The sequence below is a fragment of the Tachypleus tridentatus genome, chromosome 9 (assembly GCF_004210375.1).
Source record: "Tachypleus tridentatus isolate NWPU-2018 chromosome 9, ASM421037v1, whole genome shotgun sequence".
In the NCBI taxonomy this organism is placed as follows: domain Eukaryota; kingdom Metazoa; phylum Arthropoda; class Merostomata; order Xiphosura; family Limulidae; genus Tachypleus; species Tachypleus tridentatus.
In genome coordinates, this window is record NC_134833.1 from 138,131,741 (window position 1) to 138,147,931 (window position 16,191).

General features: G+C 32.5%; 1 protein-coding gene across 1 annotated transcript in view; it reads left to right on the forward strand.

Moving 5' to 3' along the window:
* Window positions 1–16,191, forward strand: part of LOC143226481 (TBC1 domain family member 25-like) — a 57,235-nt gene that overhangs the window by 24,139 nt on the left and 16,905 nt on the right. The window contains 3 exon segments of the mRNA XM_076457502.1: window positions 10,137–10,246; window positions 11,063–11,211; window positions 15,809–15,909. Coding sequence (XP_076313617.1) covers window positions 10,137–10,246; window positions 11,063–11,211; window positions 15,809–15,909 — 360 coding nt within the window.

The following is a 16,191-nucleotide window of genomic DNA, read 5'->3' on the forward strand; positions in this document are numbered from 1 at the left end:
TGTCTTTTCTCCAAGTGTTGGAGGGTTGATAGTAACCCATGGTGGCAGTGATCATTTTCCTTTCATTTTGAGAGAGACTGGCTGTGGTCGATACCACCTGACTCTCGTGTCTCGATAGAAGTTGGCTGAGGTGAACTGGCCCTTTTTCACCACTCTTTTAGAACTTGATTCTGACATTGTCTGTAAGTCACTGATAGTTGTCTGCATGGCAACAGTGACTGACTGTATTGTCCAGGCAATTGCTCAGTGTATTTCTAAAATCTTGCCATGTTTCTCATAGTATTCTCTTCCTTGGTAGAATCCTACCTGCTTGTCATATGGCAAGGAAAGCTCACAAATGGGTATCTCGCACTTTTAAGCTGCACTGCATTTCAGTGGTCCCATGCATGTGCTCGGCAAGTCAGACGTTAAAGCCAGAAGGAATTTTGGATTAAACACACCTCTAGCGTTGCTTCTACCACCAGTTTCAAAAGTCATATGGGACAATATTCAAAAGGTTAGTTGACAGTATACTTCTGACCCCTTTTGATCTTGCACTCTGATGGCCAGGAAGTTGCTGATGCCTAGGGCATTGCCAATACTCTTGGCAAAAGCTCTTTTCATGCATTTAGCATTTCTGCTTCATCCTCCATCTTTTTAACCATCAAGACACAGGCAAAGCAATTGCTTTTTTTCTTTCAGGCTGATTGTTTCTATGACTGTAAACACTTCTTTATGCTGGTGAAACTCAAGATTGCTCTTCATTGGTGTGGCAATACATCAGTCAGACCCAATGACATTTATTACGAGATGCTGTGCCATTTCTCTCCTGCTATTCTTGTGATTGTTTTTAACTGAATCTGGCAGGAGAATGTCTTTCCTGATGCTTGGTGCCATGCTATTGCACTCCCTTTTCCTAAGCCTGGGAAGGATCCCAAGATTCCATTAAACTACTGTCCAATTGATTTGATGTGTTATCTCTAAGATCTTAGAGAGGATAGTTAATACTCATCTTCTTTGGTTCCTCAAATTAAACAACCTTCTCTCACGTGCTCTGTGGGTTCCAACAACAGTGCTCCACCATGGATCTCCTGATTTGACTTGAAACAGCAATCAGGGAAGTCTTTCTCAAGTGACAACATCTTGTTTCTGTATTTTTTGACATTGAGAAAGCTTATGATACAATATGGAGGTGTGGCATCTTGTGTGTCCATTTACCCATTTTTATTAAACATTTTTTTTACTGAACCACTGATTCTAAGTTCATGTGGGTTCGACATTTTCCTGTTCTTTCCCACAGGCACTTGGAGTTTCTCATGGCTGTGTCTTGAGTGTTACACTTTTTATTACAAATATTAATGCCATCAGTGTACAACTCCCCCTACAGTTGCAAACAGTCTCTTTGTCAAAAACTTCCACATTTTGTGTCAGTCATTGAGCATGAGGTTTATTGAAAACAGTTACAGACTGCCCTCATTTGCCTTCTGAAGTTGACCACAGCATATGGTTTTACCTTTTCTTGCTCTAAAACCATTTGCATGCACTTCTGCTGCCAATGGGATATTCACCTGGATTCTAATCTCCTTCTTGGAGAAGTCTTGATTCCTGTGGTCCCTGAGGCAAAGTTCTAGGGGCTTATCTTTGACCGTAAGCTTACCTTTATTCTACACGTAAAGTAGCTATACAAGAACATTAAACATCTTCCATGTTCCCTCTTCCACCTGTTGGGGAGTAGATCAATGTTCAATGCTAAACATCTATTATGCCCTTTTTCGATCAAAACTGGACTATGGGTCTCTGGCCTATGGGTCTGCCATGACTTTGCTGTAGAAAATCTTGAACCATGTACACCATCAGGGGCTTTAGTTCTGCACAAGGGCCTTCTAGACTTCTCTAGTCCAGAGTTTGTACACTGAGTCTTGCAAACCTCCTCTATACCTTAGCTGTTTGCAACTGTCTTTACCATATGCTTCAAAACATTGATCCTTACCACAATATCTCACCTGGGGTTGTGTTTTCCTTCCTCAGTGGGCCATGATTTTTCAGAATAAACAGTTTATCATTGATGAATTAGGTCTGCACTTGAATAATATATCTGTATTTACTGATCAGCCCATCCCACCATGGTCAAATGTGATTTTCTTTGAGTCAGTGGGAATATTCATGATTTTTCAGACATAACTATCCTTCCATTTCCATTTATACGGATGGTTCAAATTCATTGCTTTCATATCCAGGTGCAGTTGGATGAATTGGGTCTGCCCTTGAATAATATATCTGTATTTACTGATCAGTCCATCCCACCATGGCTACTTATCTTCAAATGTGATCTTTCTTTGAGTCATGTGAAGAAGGTGAATATTCCTGATTGCAAGCATCACCTTCTATTTGCCAAACACTTTCAAACTATCCTTCCATTTCCATTTATACGGATGGTTCAAATTCAGGTGTTGCACAGAGAATCTCCTCTGCAGTTCCTGTATTCACTGCCAAATTGTACACTATTTCTCATGCCTTGGATCTTATAGAAGCTATGCAGTACACAAACTGTACTATTTATTTTGACTCACTTAGTTCTTTGTTGGCCTTGGAATCACTTCATGATAGTTCTCATTCTGTTCCCGTCAATACTGAAAACCAACTGGCCCATTTCTCTATCATCTTCTATCCAGAGTTTCTGGATACTAAGCCCTGCTGGTACTTACGGGGAACTAGCTCACTGACATCACAGCCAAATCTGTCTACTCTGGTACTATTACTGCTGTGTGTGTCCCATACATGGACTATTGTCCTGTATTCAAGTCTCGGCTCTGCACCAGTTGGTAGTTGACTTGGAGTGAGCGACATGATAGCAAGCTTTTGCAGATCAAATCTTCTGTTGCTCTTTGGACATCTTACTTCTGTAAAGATCAGAAGGAGGAAGTTGTTTTGGCTAGGCTATGCATTTGTCACAGTTTTTTAACTCATCTCTTTCTTTTATCTGGTACTGATGCACCAATGTGTGGTCTGTGTGGTGCTCAGGTCACAATAGCCCACATTTTACTGTCATGCCATCATTATGATTGAGAGTGACGGCACCATTTTAAACATATTTTTTTAGCATGGGCTTTCCTTTGACTTTGGACAGTATCATTGGCAGTGGTGACACTCTCCACTCCAGATGTGTTTTTTTAAATTTTTAAGGACATTGGTCTTTTTAACTCTAAGATTTTAATTTCAAAATTGGATCATGGTTTGTTTTATCATGAGAACTTTTTACATATTTTAATGATTTTACTTTTTTACTGGCTGTTTGGCAGAGATAGTCCAGTTGCTTTGCACCAATAAATGCTAAACAACCAACCAATCCAGATGGATTGAGCATTATGTTATCCTTTAAAAACTCAGTCCATCAAGCTATGAGTTCTAGTGGTTACATGCACAGTGGAATATTGATAATAACCATATATATTTTGGTGAAACTTATTTTAATGAAGTTAAACAAGTTAATTCAAAAGGAAGGACTGCATTAAAAAACAGCAAATCCAAACCTCTGATTAATTATATAATTGGTTATTTTAACTCAAACTCAATTTGGAGTTAAACTATATACACGTATATTCTGTCTGTGACTTGCATGGATTCAGTTCCTGAATGAACACAGTTTATTTTGCAGTTTAGCAGTAATCAGTCAAATTATGTATAAGACAGTAGACAATATAACCAAATGAAACTGCATTTGTAGTACTTTTGGGTCATAGAATAAAAATTTGTTGTATGAAAGTGCAAAATATTGATTTATATTCTCAGTGTACTCCTATTTAGACTGGCTTAAAATAAAAATGTTGGTTTTATCTGTTGTGAGATTATTGCCATGATATTTTTCATAACAGGGATTGTTGGTTTTATCTGTTGTGAGATTATTGTCATGATATTTTTCATAACAGGGAGCATCCTTTTAAATTTTTACATACTCAGTGCAAGTGTTAGGAGCATTTAGGTACTGTTAATTTTGTACTTTGTTAAGAGTACATATTTACAATGCCATCGCTTTAGGTAGCCCTGTCATTGATTAATTGCTTGCTGAAGATAGAATTCTTGCAAAAATATCATATGTTAGGAAGTAATTGGCTTGAATACAGTGGTAAAACTTGTTGTTATTGCACTATCAGAAGTCAGTGAATAGATTTCAATATTATCTGATACACCTTTTCAGAAGTATTAAGAATAAGGGTAGAAATATAATATTTTTGAGAGTTTTTTAAAGGTTTTTACTTATAAATGAATTTTATTTTTATTGTTATCTGTAACAGAAAACATTAGAGTATAATCTTGTACCACCTTTATTATTAACTGCTCAAACTGTACATGAATCAAAATGCAAAAAACAAAGTGCATATTAGACTTACAAGGAAAATAACATCTGCTCAAAATGGTCCATTTGTATTTTTTGATAGATTGTAATTATTATTATTCTCTTGCCAGCTTACAACAAAAATGACTTGGTATATTACACCTGAACTTTTGTAGAATACTAAATAAGGTTCTCAGAAGGTTGTAGGGATATTGTAAAGTTACTTTGTTTATTCTATAGTGATATAAATAGCACTCTTTTATCTGTTGTATGACTATTTTACTACTTCACATGTGTGTGTATGGTTCTTCACCAAAATTGATATTAGGTTCTTGTGGTAGTGCATATAAATTTCCAGTTTTGCATTTTACAGCTTTGATGGGCATTTTTGTGGTTTTTGCCATTACTTTGTCACCTGTTGATGGATCTTCTCCAGATTTGGTATGGAGGTTTAACTGGTCCATGGGAAGATAGATAAAAATTTGTGGTTTCATATTTTGTAATTTGCAGTTTTTATTTTTTATAATTACGTGTAAGGGAAGCAACTTTTCATGTTCTAAGATAACTTTTCATGTGAATTTACATAACTTCCATCTAGGAGAGATGCACTGTAGGTAGTTTTACATGAGCTAAAAAACCATAATTCCAATGTGAATGATGTTATAATTACCCCTAGAAGTTAGCTTTCATACAGATATTTGGTGTTCCTTTAAAAAGGTTAAATACAGGTTGAAACAGGAATTACCAATCAGTAGTAGAGGAACATCAGATGACTATAAGGTGTGTACACTCAATGCTTTGTTCATTATACAGTCAGTTTTTTTAGGGAGCCAACCTCTATATTATGTATAAATTGAAAAAGTAAAAAAAAAGTAAAAAAATAACAGTAAACATAATATTAAATTTTATTACACACTTTCATGGAATAATTACTTTAAAAGACACAGAGGTTTATTTAAAACAGTGGTTTAGACATGTTTTATTTGAAAATGCTGTTTTTCTTTGGTTAGAATCTTATACACGCTTTGTGGTATTGTGTCTTAATCTCGACATATGTTTGACCATTGCTATGCATTATATATGTAGAATTTAGTTATGTATAAACTATAAATGCTCACTTTATTCCCAGACAAATCTCCAGCTGCAGTTTAACATTTTCTGTCTGAAATTAATGTAACCAAATAGTCAGTAGCTACAGTAAATCATCATGGACCATATCAACTAGCTAGTTACTATATTATTATCATTATAACATATAAAGTTATCCACCATATCAAGTAATACTTTGTCCATAGTTCAGAATTAAAAAAGCAGTAATTTAAAAAACCTACAAGTAGGGATTATTAAAAAAAAAGGAAGGAAACAAGACAAGATAATGTAGACATCGTTCACACAAACTACAAATTCTTGTCTCACTCCACCAAATGTAATTCTGTATAACAGCATGGAGCCGAAATATGGGTTTGTATTTTGAGTTCATAATGTCTACAGTATTTCCAGCCTTACTTTTTACAACCATCATTTGCAGGTTTTTAAATTCCCAATTTTTTAATTATCTTTGTTACTTTGCTTTCTCTTCATGTTGTCTGGTACTTATAGAGAAATTATTGCAAGAATGAAAAGAACAGTTGAGAGGTTGTGAAGTTTCTAACTTACCAGGAATCTGTATTGATTATATTCTATATCAAACACATTTTGAGACAAGTTATAGTGTAGTAACTACAGCAAGAAGAAATCCATGTCTATAAGTCTGTTTTACATCTGTGTTCCTTATGCCATATTGAGTATTGGTTCTCACAATGTTTGATCACTGATGCTACATTTGTGCAGACAAGAGAATCACCAAGAACAAAAACTAAATCATGTACACACAGAAATTTTGCTTTTAGACAAAAATCAAGGTAACTTGTGAACCCAAATTTTTCTATTATAAAAGTTGTTGAACGTAGTCACAAAGAGTAAACCTTATGTCAAACAATTTTTTATACAAGTTTCATTTTCCAGGTGTTAGCCATTTTGACTTGTGACATCATAAATATATGCATATCTTATAATAAGAATTACAAGATAATTAATTTGATGTATGAACACTTTGTTGAAATCTTTTATCTTTTTTTTAGTAATTGCTTTAATCTTAAGAAACCAAATAACATGGTTGCTATAGCTTTTGTGAGTTATGTTTGTCATTAAAAAGTAGTGTTTGATAAAAATCCAGGACTATTTCTGTGAAATGTCTAGTAATGCTACCTGTGTATACATCAAATAAACTTTTAAGCCTAATGTTCACAAAAAGAGAAACTTTAAAAATAATCCCTTTCATTATTGAGTCATCAGTAAATTAGGAGGTTTATAATGTTAAAAATTGAGTTTTAATGCCTCTGTGGAGTGAATCACACACATATAGTGCAATGTGTAGCTTTGTGTTTAACCAACTACCACTCTCACATCCACACATAAAACTATGTATATAAATACACCTACCTGTATTGAGTAGAAGCTTTATTGATTGATCACCATGTGTATACTGTTAACATTTTACTTCTACTTTAGGGTAAGTTTATATGTATGAAGATATTACTTTTATATCATAAAACTATGTATATGGAATACACCTCCGAACATCGACTAGAGGCTGGACTGATTGATCACCATGAGTATACTGATAATGTTTGACTTGTATTTTGGAGTAATTCTTTATGTATAAAAATATTACTTACATACCATGTGAATATGGCTTTTGCACAATGTATCTATCTGTACATTGTTTGGAATTGATAATGATGAATTAAGGTTGAGGACTCATTTTAATGCTACAACAAAGTTGAAACTTACTCAACATATGAAAGTAAACTGGATTTTTACTTCATTTTAGCTTAATTTTTACTATCAGTAATCTTTAAATATTGTCTTCATTTAATTATCTGTTCCTCTGCTATTGAGTAATTCATTTCAGAATAAATGCATGATCTTTGCTTTGATAATAGATTTTGTTTGTGATAACACTGGTTTATTTAATATACGTGTTTTTCATTTCTTACTAGTTGGTATAATGCTTCAAAGTTTTAGTTTTAATTTCAGTTAATTCTGGTGAGTTCAGTTATTTTTATCTTTTCACTTCAGATTTGTCTTGCTGGAACATTTTTTATATCCATGTTTTGTTTCATTTTATGTCTTGTATGCTGGACTTATAATTAAATATGATGTTTGTAGTATTTTTAGGATTTCTTCTTTTAACCATGTGTTTATTCAACACTGTTTTTAATTAATTTATATAATAAATATTCCAAGTTTGATAGTGCTGGATAGTGTATTGTCGTTATTACGTCTGCGTTTGAAAGATTAATAAGTGTTGTGCATCACATCCGTTGTTAAGTGTTTTAATATAGCACAATCTGTATTGTTGTATGTGAAACTATGATAATATTGTTACCTGATCTGTATGATGATTTGTATGCATGTAGTGTGTCGAATGAAACTGGATGTTGTGGTTAATTTAAGCAAAAACTGACAATGTTTTTAATTGATGTTTGCCCTAAAAATTAAAATATGGCTAGATGTCAAGGAGACTTATGGTAGAGAGAAACTATTAAAAATTAGAATAAGGCTAGATGTCAAAGAGACTTATGGTTGGGAGAAACTACTAAGAATTAAAATATGGCTAGATGTCAAGGAGACTTATGGTAGAGAGAAACTACTAAGAATTAGAATATGGCTAGATGTCAAGGAGACTTATGGTTGGGAGAAACTACTAAGAATTAGAATATGGCTAGATGTCAAGGAGACTTATGGTAGGGAGAAACTACTAAGAATTAGAATATGGCTAGATGTCAAGGAGACTTATGGTAGGGAGAAACTACTAAGAATTAAAATCCTCTATAGTTTATTTCATTTATAGAAACAGTATATTTGAATTTTGTTGACTTATAGTTGACAACCAGGATTCTTCACAGCATGAGCTCAATAGTCTGTTAGTATCCTTCTTTAACGCTGTTGTGTGATGTTTGTTTTGTTGGCCACCATTGCTTCGTTGTGAGGCTATTTTATTTTTGCTTGTGTTTGGTTAGCTTCAGAGAAGAGCTTAAGATTTTGATCTACGCCAGCCACGCCAGGTAGGTTTAGGCGTTCGACTCGTAATATGAGAGTCGCGGGTTTGAATCCCCGTCGTACCAAACATGCTCGCCTTTTCAGCCGTTGAAGCGCTATAATGAAACGATCAATCCCACTATTTGTTGGTAAAAGAGTAGCCCAAGAGTTGGCGATGAATGGTGATGACTAGCTGCTATCCCTCTAGTCTTACACTGCGAAATTAAGGACGGCTAGCACAGATAGCCCTTGTGTAGCTTTGTGCGAAATTCAAAAACCAAAAAACATTTTGATTGAAAGAGCTGAGAATTATTTATCTTGTGTTTTTGTCTGTGATTTTCATATCTATTATTTTTCATTATGAATTATCGTTTTTAGTTTCAGCCCTAATTTATTTAATGAAGAATAAATCGGTCAGTGTATTTTATTCGTGGTGCCTAAACTTTATTAATATTTATATATCTTGCACTGAACACCGATTCTTTCAGATCAATCCCAACATTTTAAATCACACAAGATCCTTTGGCCAGCTGAATTCGTGAATTTTCTGTTTACAATGGTGATCAGATTGCTGTGTGCTTTTCATTCCGAGTCTCGCAATATCTCATTTTAAAATCTCACAGTTTAGTAACGATCCGTATTTATAATAACAGATTAAAATAAATAATAAAACAATTAAAATGCATCCTGTAACTTGCATATTATTTTTATAGTATTTGAATATTGTGCGTGTCACCTATAGATGACTACTGCTTTAAATAGTTAAAGTTTGGTTTTTAACTTTCGTATAATTACTATTTCTGAAGTACTTTCTTATAGACCTTTTTATGTATTCAAACTTAAATGAATATTTCTGATTTTTTAACTATATACATTACAAAACAGAAAAAGGAAAAGTATAATACAAGCAAAAACAAGATCTTTAATATTGGCATTCATTTTTTTGTGGATGGTTTCCATCAGTAGGTTAGCTCTTATTTTTCTGAATTTTTATGTTACAACTTAAACGTGTTGTTGCCTGCTAGAATGAGTCACTTTAAAATGAGGTATAATTTACATGGGCCAACACATAGAACTACCTAATAATGTACGTGTTAACAGAGTGAATAAATAGGGTGGAACCTATGATCTAGTGTTTCTAGTCATGCAGCAGTTTCTTTCACTCTCTCATTATCTTGACATAGCACTAGCCTGCTTGTATATGACGTGTTGTGTTACATAACTTCTATATAAATATTCAGATCTCATTGAACCGTATTATTTTAAGTATAAGTCATATAATTCGTGGACATGCCATATGCATGTAGCTGTTGGATTGTTGTGATTTACTGGGTGATTCACAGAACACAATAAAACATAATTCAATCGGCAAGAAATTATTTCTGTATACTTGGCTCGTAGAGTAACCTTAATGTTTAAAGTAACAAATCGCTTAATATTTTGTTGAACTTCTCGGTTATTATTATTATTTTTTGCTATTTGCACAAAATAATATAATTTTGGATTGATTAAAGTCTACGGTATGCATTATTGGACTGACAAAACAAATGATTTTGCCATGTGTGATAAAAGCGTCGCATAAGTATGATTTTTCTGTCCCTTTACAATATTGTGTATTTGCAGTCTTCTAGATTAAATAAAAAGTATTATTGATAATTAATAATTATTAATCAGTGAAAATAAATTTGGTGTGTCGAAAATCCGTGACAAATATTATCATTTTTATTTTTTTTTTTTTTAGAAATGTGAAGGTTTGTTGCCCCCAGAATTCAAGAAATTCAGCGTGGACCCTCAAATCACTTCGTTTGAAGTTTTGCAAAGTCTTCTCGCAAGGGCTTTCGATATTAAAGGGTAAGTGGCGCTATCTGTTGTTTTGTTTGTAAACTATTTACATTTGACAGTCGTACAATTACTTTTATTGTTAAGCATAAATAAATGCAACAGTTGTAAGTTTTAGGTAGCTCGGCGACTCATCTTAGAAGCATTTATTTTTGTGTTATTACTTCTATTTTAAGATTTATATCGCTAGTTAAAGCATGAAAAAGGACACCTTTTTTTATTAATAATTGTATTGTCTGATACAGTAATTTTCTGGCATTACAAACAGTACAAACGTTTGTAGCAATAGCACAGTTAAATAAGTGCTTTTAATCGTCAAGAGTACTGCCTCTTGACATTTAGTCCAAATTTCAAATGTAACCTTATGAACTGTTACATTTTACTATCTGTTGGAAGAAACTCATTTTATCTTTATTTACTTTCTTTTTTGTAACTTGAAGATGACCTAGGAATGTTAAAACGTCATTTTCTGTTTATAGATAAAAGAGTTAATACCCATACCAGCCATTCTGAAATGTATTTTTCTTTTGTTTATTTAAAACAAATATTGGTAGTTTTCATACTGTTTTTTTAAATCATGATTTTGTATTTTAACGTTTCTAATATAATGCATTGTTTAATTAGACAACCAATGAATTGCAATTACTTAGAAATGTATAAAGGTGACTTACATTTTATAATTTCATTTCCATTTGGTAATTAGAAGTATCTTTGGAATGTGTATCTAAATTTAGTAAAAAAAAATTCATTTAACTTATCAGTCATAAAAATAAAAATAAAATGTTCATTTGTCTTTATTAACCATAATATTTAATTTTTTGTATCAAGAGAGTTCACCATCAGCTACTTGGCTCGAGGTGATGATGGATGCGAGACATACTTAGCTTTATTGTCGGACTGGGATCTAGATGCAGCCTTCCTGGGTTCATCTGAACCTTGTCTTCAGTTAAAAGTAGACCTAAAGCCATTTGAAGAAGGTGAGTGCCTTTTTTTTTTTCTTGTATAGAATTACTATTGGTAAGATAATAAATAAGAATGAAAAACATTTGATCATTCTATCTTCATCAGCTTTCAAAACTTATTAAATTAGAATGTAAACTTTTATTTTTAAGATTTGAATTGCTAATATTGTGTGTGTATGTGTATTAAAATTTGGTTTTAGTAAAAGGTCAGGATTTGTGATTAGAAATTATTATTTTAAGAGTATTAACTTTCCTTTTGAAAGTTTCTTCTTAAGTTCTGTTATGATTCTTACTTTGGATTAGAATATAGATCCAGTTTTCAGATTGTCAGACCTGATTAAACAGAGGTTTTCTGTTTAATTTATTTAACAAGTAATACTATTTTTACACACACACACACACACACACACACACACACACACACACACACACACACATGGACTTGTAGCATTTAAGAACTTGAACATGAGTTGTGGTTAGGTACTAATTTACCTTAAGTTTTCCAGTAATAAAACTTGGGATAACGTTTTTTCTTGATGTGTGACCACATGATTAGTACTGAATGTTTACATCATTAATTTGGGATAAGCTGAACATAGTTAAAATATTTCATGTCAATTTTTATCTCTTTCTGTGTTTTTTCTGCACTTAATGTTTGTATTATCACTATACGTTACCTACTTTAAGATTTGAGGAAAAGGTCAAAATAAATTTAGTAGGCTTTCTTTTTTGATTTATTCAGTGGAAAACAGTTGTTGTGCTTCTAAATATTAAATAGTTACTGCACCTGTGAAATATGAAAATTGATAGTGATAAGTCCTTACTTAATTAAGTCAGAATAAAATAATTGTTATCCTTCTAAATATTAAGTAGTTACAATACATGTAAGATAGAGATATTTGGTAGTGTTACCTCAGAACTTGTTAATGTGAGGATTTGTAGTTTTACATTCCAGCAAATGTAACTAGTTTTTATTAGATTGTTATTTCTGTTTTGTAAAAACTGTGTTTGTACAAAACCATAGTTTTGCAAAATCAGTGACTAATGGTTGTGAAATTATAAAGTTAAGCCATGGTGAAATACAGTGCTTTGATAATGACAAATGTATCACTTCTAATTGCAAGATGTGTACACAGTTTAGACACAATGTGAAGTGACATATTCTGAGAACAATTCCATATATAACAGAAACAAAAAATAGGGCTTGCATGATTTTCACATGATAGTGACGTTATGTTGTGTAGTCTCAGTGGGATGATCATGAAGGAATAATAAACAGGTATTTATTATTTGATATAAACATCAGACTAATGAAATACAAGTCTCTCCAACATTACAAGTGTGATGAAAAATCACAATAAAAGTTTTGCTGCTCAGTTTGTATTCCCAACAAGAAAAATGATCAGTCTTAGACATAGTTTCTACACAGTTACTTCATTAAAATATTGAAGGTATGAGTTTTTTATGAAACGTTAAATAGTCTGTAATCTAAACAAGTGTTACTCAATGACCATGAAAACATCTACTACATCAAATAAATTATTGGGCAAATAGAAGAAAGCACCTGTTTACATACCATTGAGGGAATGAAGAAACATGAAACATGGCCAAGAATAAAAGCTTTTGTTGTTTTTGTCGTTTTTTTTTTATTTTTATTTTAGAAACAGCTAGAGTTTATCAAGGTATTGGATTCCTGACCTCTTTTACTGCTAGCAGAGGAACACATCATCAGCAAGATCACAAAATTAGACAAGAAGAAGCACAGAAAGATGCACATCTTCATGCTCTTATTTCAAGTAAAGTACAGTTCTGGGTTAAATCTTTAACGTTTTGTTAAAACACATCAACATAAGTAACACAGCCACGTCTTGTAGATAATTAATATTTCCAACTGTCTCCAAGGAGTGTTAAACCATATTTTAATTACAGAAGTCATCGCGATTGATCTGGCCATACGAAAGCCTTTGTGGCGGTATTTATTATGTAAGCCTAATTTTAATGTTAAATTACCTAATGTTTTTAAAGTTAGTTTAACTGTCAAAGGGAAAAGGTTTGAAATTTATTGACTCCTATTTCTAAATTACCATAAAAGAAAAAAACTGCTGGGATCATGGTCAGGTGATACTCACAGAGCTTGTCCATGCTGTAACCACCATTATAAGTGAATGATTCTTTGAATGCCTCTAGTCAATCTTCCTGGTAAAGTAATTACATCATTACGTCAAACTCATTAAGAAATATTGTTTACAATTAAATACATTTACAATATTTTAATTTGGACTAACAATAACCAGAAGTATCAATAAAAAATCTTAAAGATTGATTTGTTAAAGCTCATTGAAAGCTCAATTAAACCTGAACAGAAACACCTTTGGCTTCTTCTGTGAAAGAGTTAGAGATGTAAAGTATGCATAAGGTGGCTTTTTTTTTTTTTCTCTCTCTCTCTCTTATTGAAGGGTTAGAGACATAATATATGTGGTCTGCCTTTGGTCTGTGAATGGTTAGAAACATAGATTATATGTTTTCTGGCTTTGTTTTGTAAATGGTTAGCAATGAAGAGTAAATGCCACTTGACTTTATGAATGATTAGAGATGCATATTATACATCAGCTGATTTTGTTTTGCAAAGGCTTTGAGACAGCTTATATAGTTTATTTTAAGGGTTAGAGCTATAGAACATACATAAACCGACTGTTTGTGAAGAATTAGAGACACAGAACGTATATAAGCTGGTCTTGTTGTGTGAAGGGTTAGAGATGTAGATTATATATCACCTGAATTTGTTCTGCAAAGGGTTATAGAGGGTAAAGTAAATGTTATTTTTGTTAAGTGCTAGAGATGTATAACATCTATAAGCTGTTTCTTTTCTGTAAAGGGTTGAGGTGTAGAGTACATGGGTTTGTTCTGTGAAGGGTTGAGGTGTAGAGTACATGGGTTTGTTCTGTGAAGTATTAGAGATGTAAAAGTATACATCAGTGGGTGTTCTGTGAAGGGTTGAGGTGTAGAGTACATGGGTTTGTTCTGTGAAGTATTAGAGATGTAAAAGTATACATCAGTGGGTGTTCTGTGAAGGGTTGAGGTGTAGAGTACATGGGTTTGTTCTGTGAAGTATTAGAGATGTAAAAGTATACATCAGTGGGTGTTCTGTGAAGGGTTGACAGGGTGGCAATATAGAATGTATGTCAGTTAAATCACACTTTATTTTGCAGAAAATTTATAAACAGCTTGAGATGCATACTTTCATGAGTTGGTACACGTGTAATGTTTATTTTTATAGTGAAATATATTATAGTAAAACTGCTGATTTCTTTGCAGCTTGTAATTTAAAAATACATTTTTATTTGGCTCTCAAGTATATTGAATAGCATAAAATAATTTTATTTTGTTTTCTCAGTATTTGGAACCAGGTTTCATGTGTATAGATTAATATTGACTTCTGATCAAAACAAGCAGTCTTGCATAGATTGGAATTAAAACTGATTGAGTAATGAATATAGATAATTTAACATGCTGCTCTTATGATCTTGCCTCATGAGATTTTATCATCACAGGAGATTTAGGTTAATCTTAAATCCATATACTGAGCTAACAATTCAAAATAAGTCTTACAATAAAAATGCGTAATACAAAAAGGGAAGTAACAACAATATACACACACAGTATTCTCAGCAGTACTTTTAATGGAAATTATAGTCAATAAATAGTATGAATATTTTACAGAAGACAAAAATATTTGTTTGCTTCATGCATTGCAACCAACTTCCTGTCTCTTGAAGTGCTCAAAATAAAAAATATAAGATAACACCAGTGTGATAAAACAAATTCATGCATTTCACAAAGTGTTACAATCACACAAGAAGCCTGTAACAAAACTACCTTTCAGGTAAAGGAAATTTAAAGCTACACATTTATACATCTCAATAAATATAAAAAAAAAACATTAATGTATTAGTGTCAATGTAAAAGAAGAAATCAGTACCCTTCCAGGTGTCATGTTGTGTTTCAAAATAATTATTACAGTTGAACATCATGAAGCCTTTATCTCTCTCTTTTTGTAACAGTTGGTATTTATTTCATCACTCAACTTTGTATTGTACATATACCAGAACAATGTTCTTGTAAGTACTTTTTTATATTCATTGCAAATATATTTTCATTACAGTTTCTTGTATTCAGTTATGTTAAGTTTTTTGCTATTTCCAGTCAGTGTGGGGGTAACTGTAAGTAATGGTAACACTTATTAGAAAAACATTCAATTTATGTTCAACTGAATTGATCAGTACACCTAAGATAAATCTAAATATACATACTTAACAATTAGACTGATGTTCTTGTTTGTCCATCATTATGGGCATTAAAAATATTCCTACTTGCAAAGTCAAAGTTCAGCCATCTGTATTTGTTAACAGCCAAGCATGATACATCCCACTTGAGCTACATGGTAAAAATTCAAAGATTGATATGTCTATTGGTGAGAATTTCATACAGAAATTATTTCTGTCATATTCAACTGTTAATTTCCAGTTAACAAGTTTGTGATTTCTGACACTATTGGGACTGCCATTTAAATTAATTATGAGCGTGAGTATAGTTTAACTTTTTCTCTGATTAGGATTAGAAGATTGGGATGTGATTACTCCAGTAGACATTTCTCGTCCTCAAATTACTGGTCTGGTGGACAGGACATCGTTCACTGGAACTATACTTAATCACGTAAGTTGTTTCAGAGTCTTCCTTTTACATTTTGTCTAATTTTAGAACATTAATGGCATGATGAAGGTTTACTAGGTTTGTTGAGAAATTTGGTTAAGTGTTGTAAAATTTATTTAATGTTTATACATACAGAATTACTTTAAATTCAGAAGCTTAAGATCCAAAATTATCAGTCTTGAAATAGTGCATTCACTAGTTTTTCTCTCTCAGAAAGTGTCTATTGGCAATCACTACAAAGATTATTAAGGCTTACGAAACAAAAAGATCGGTTCTGATTTGTGG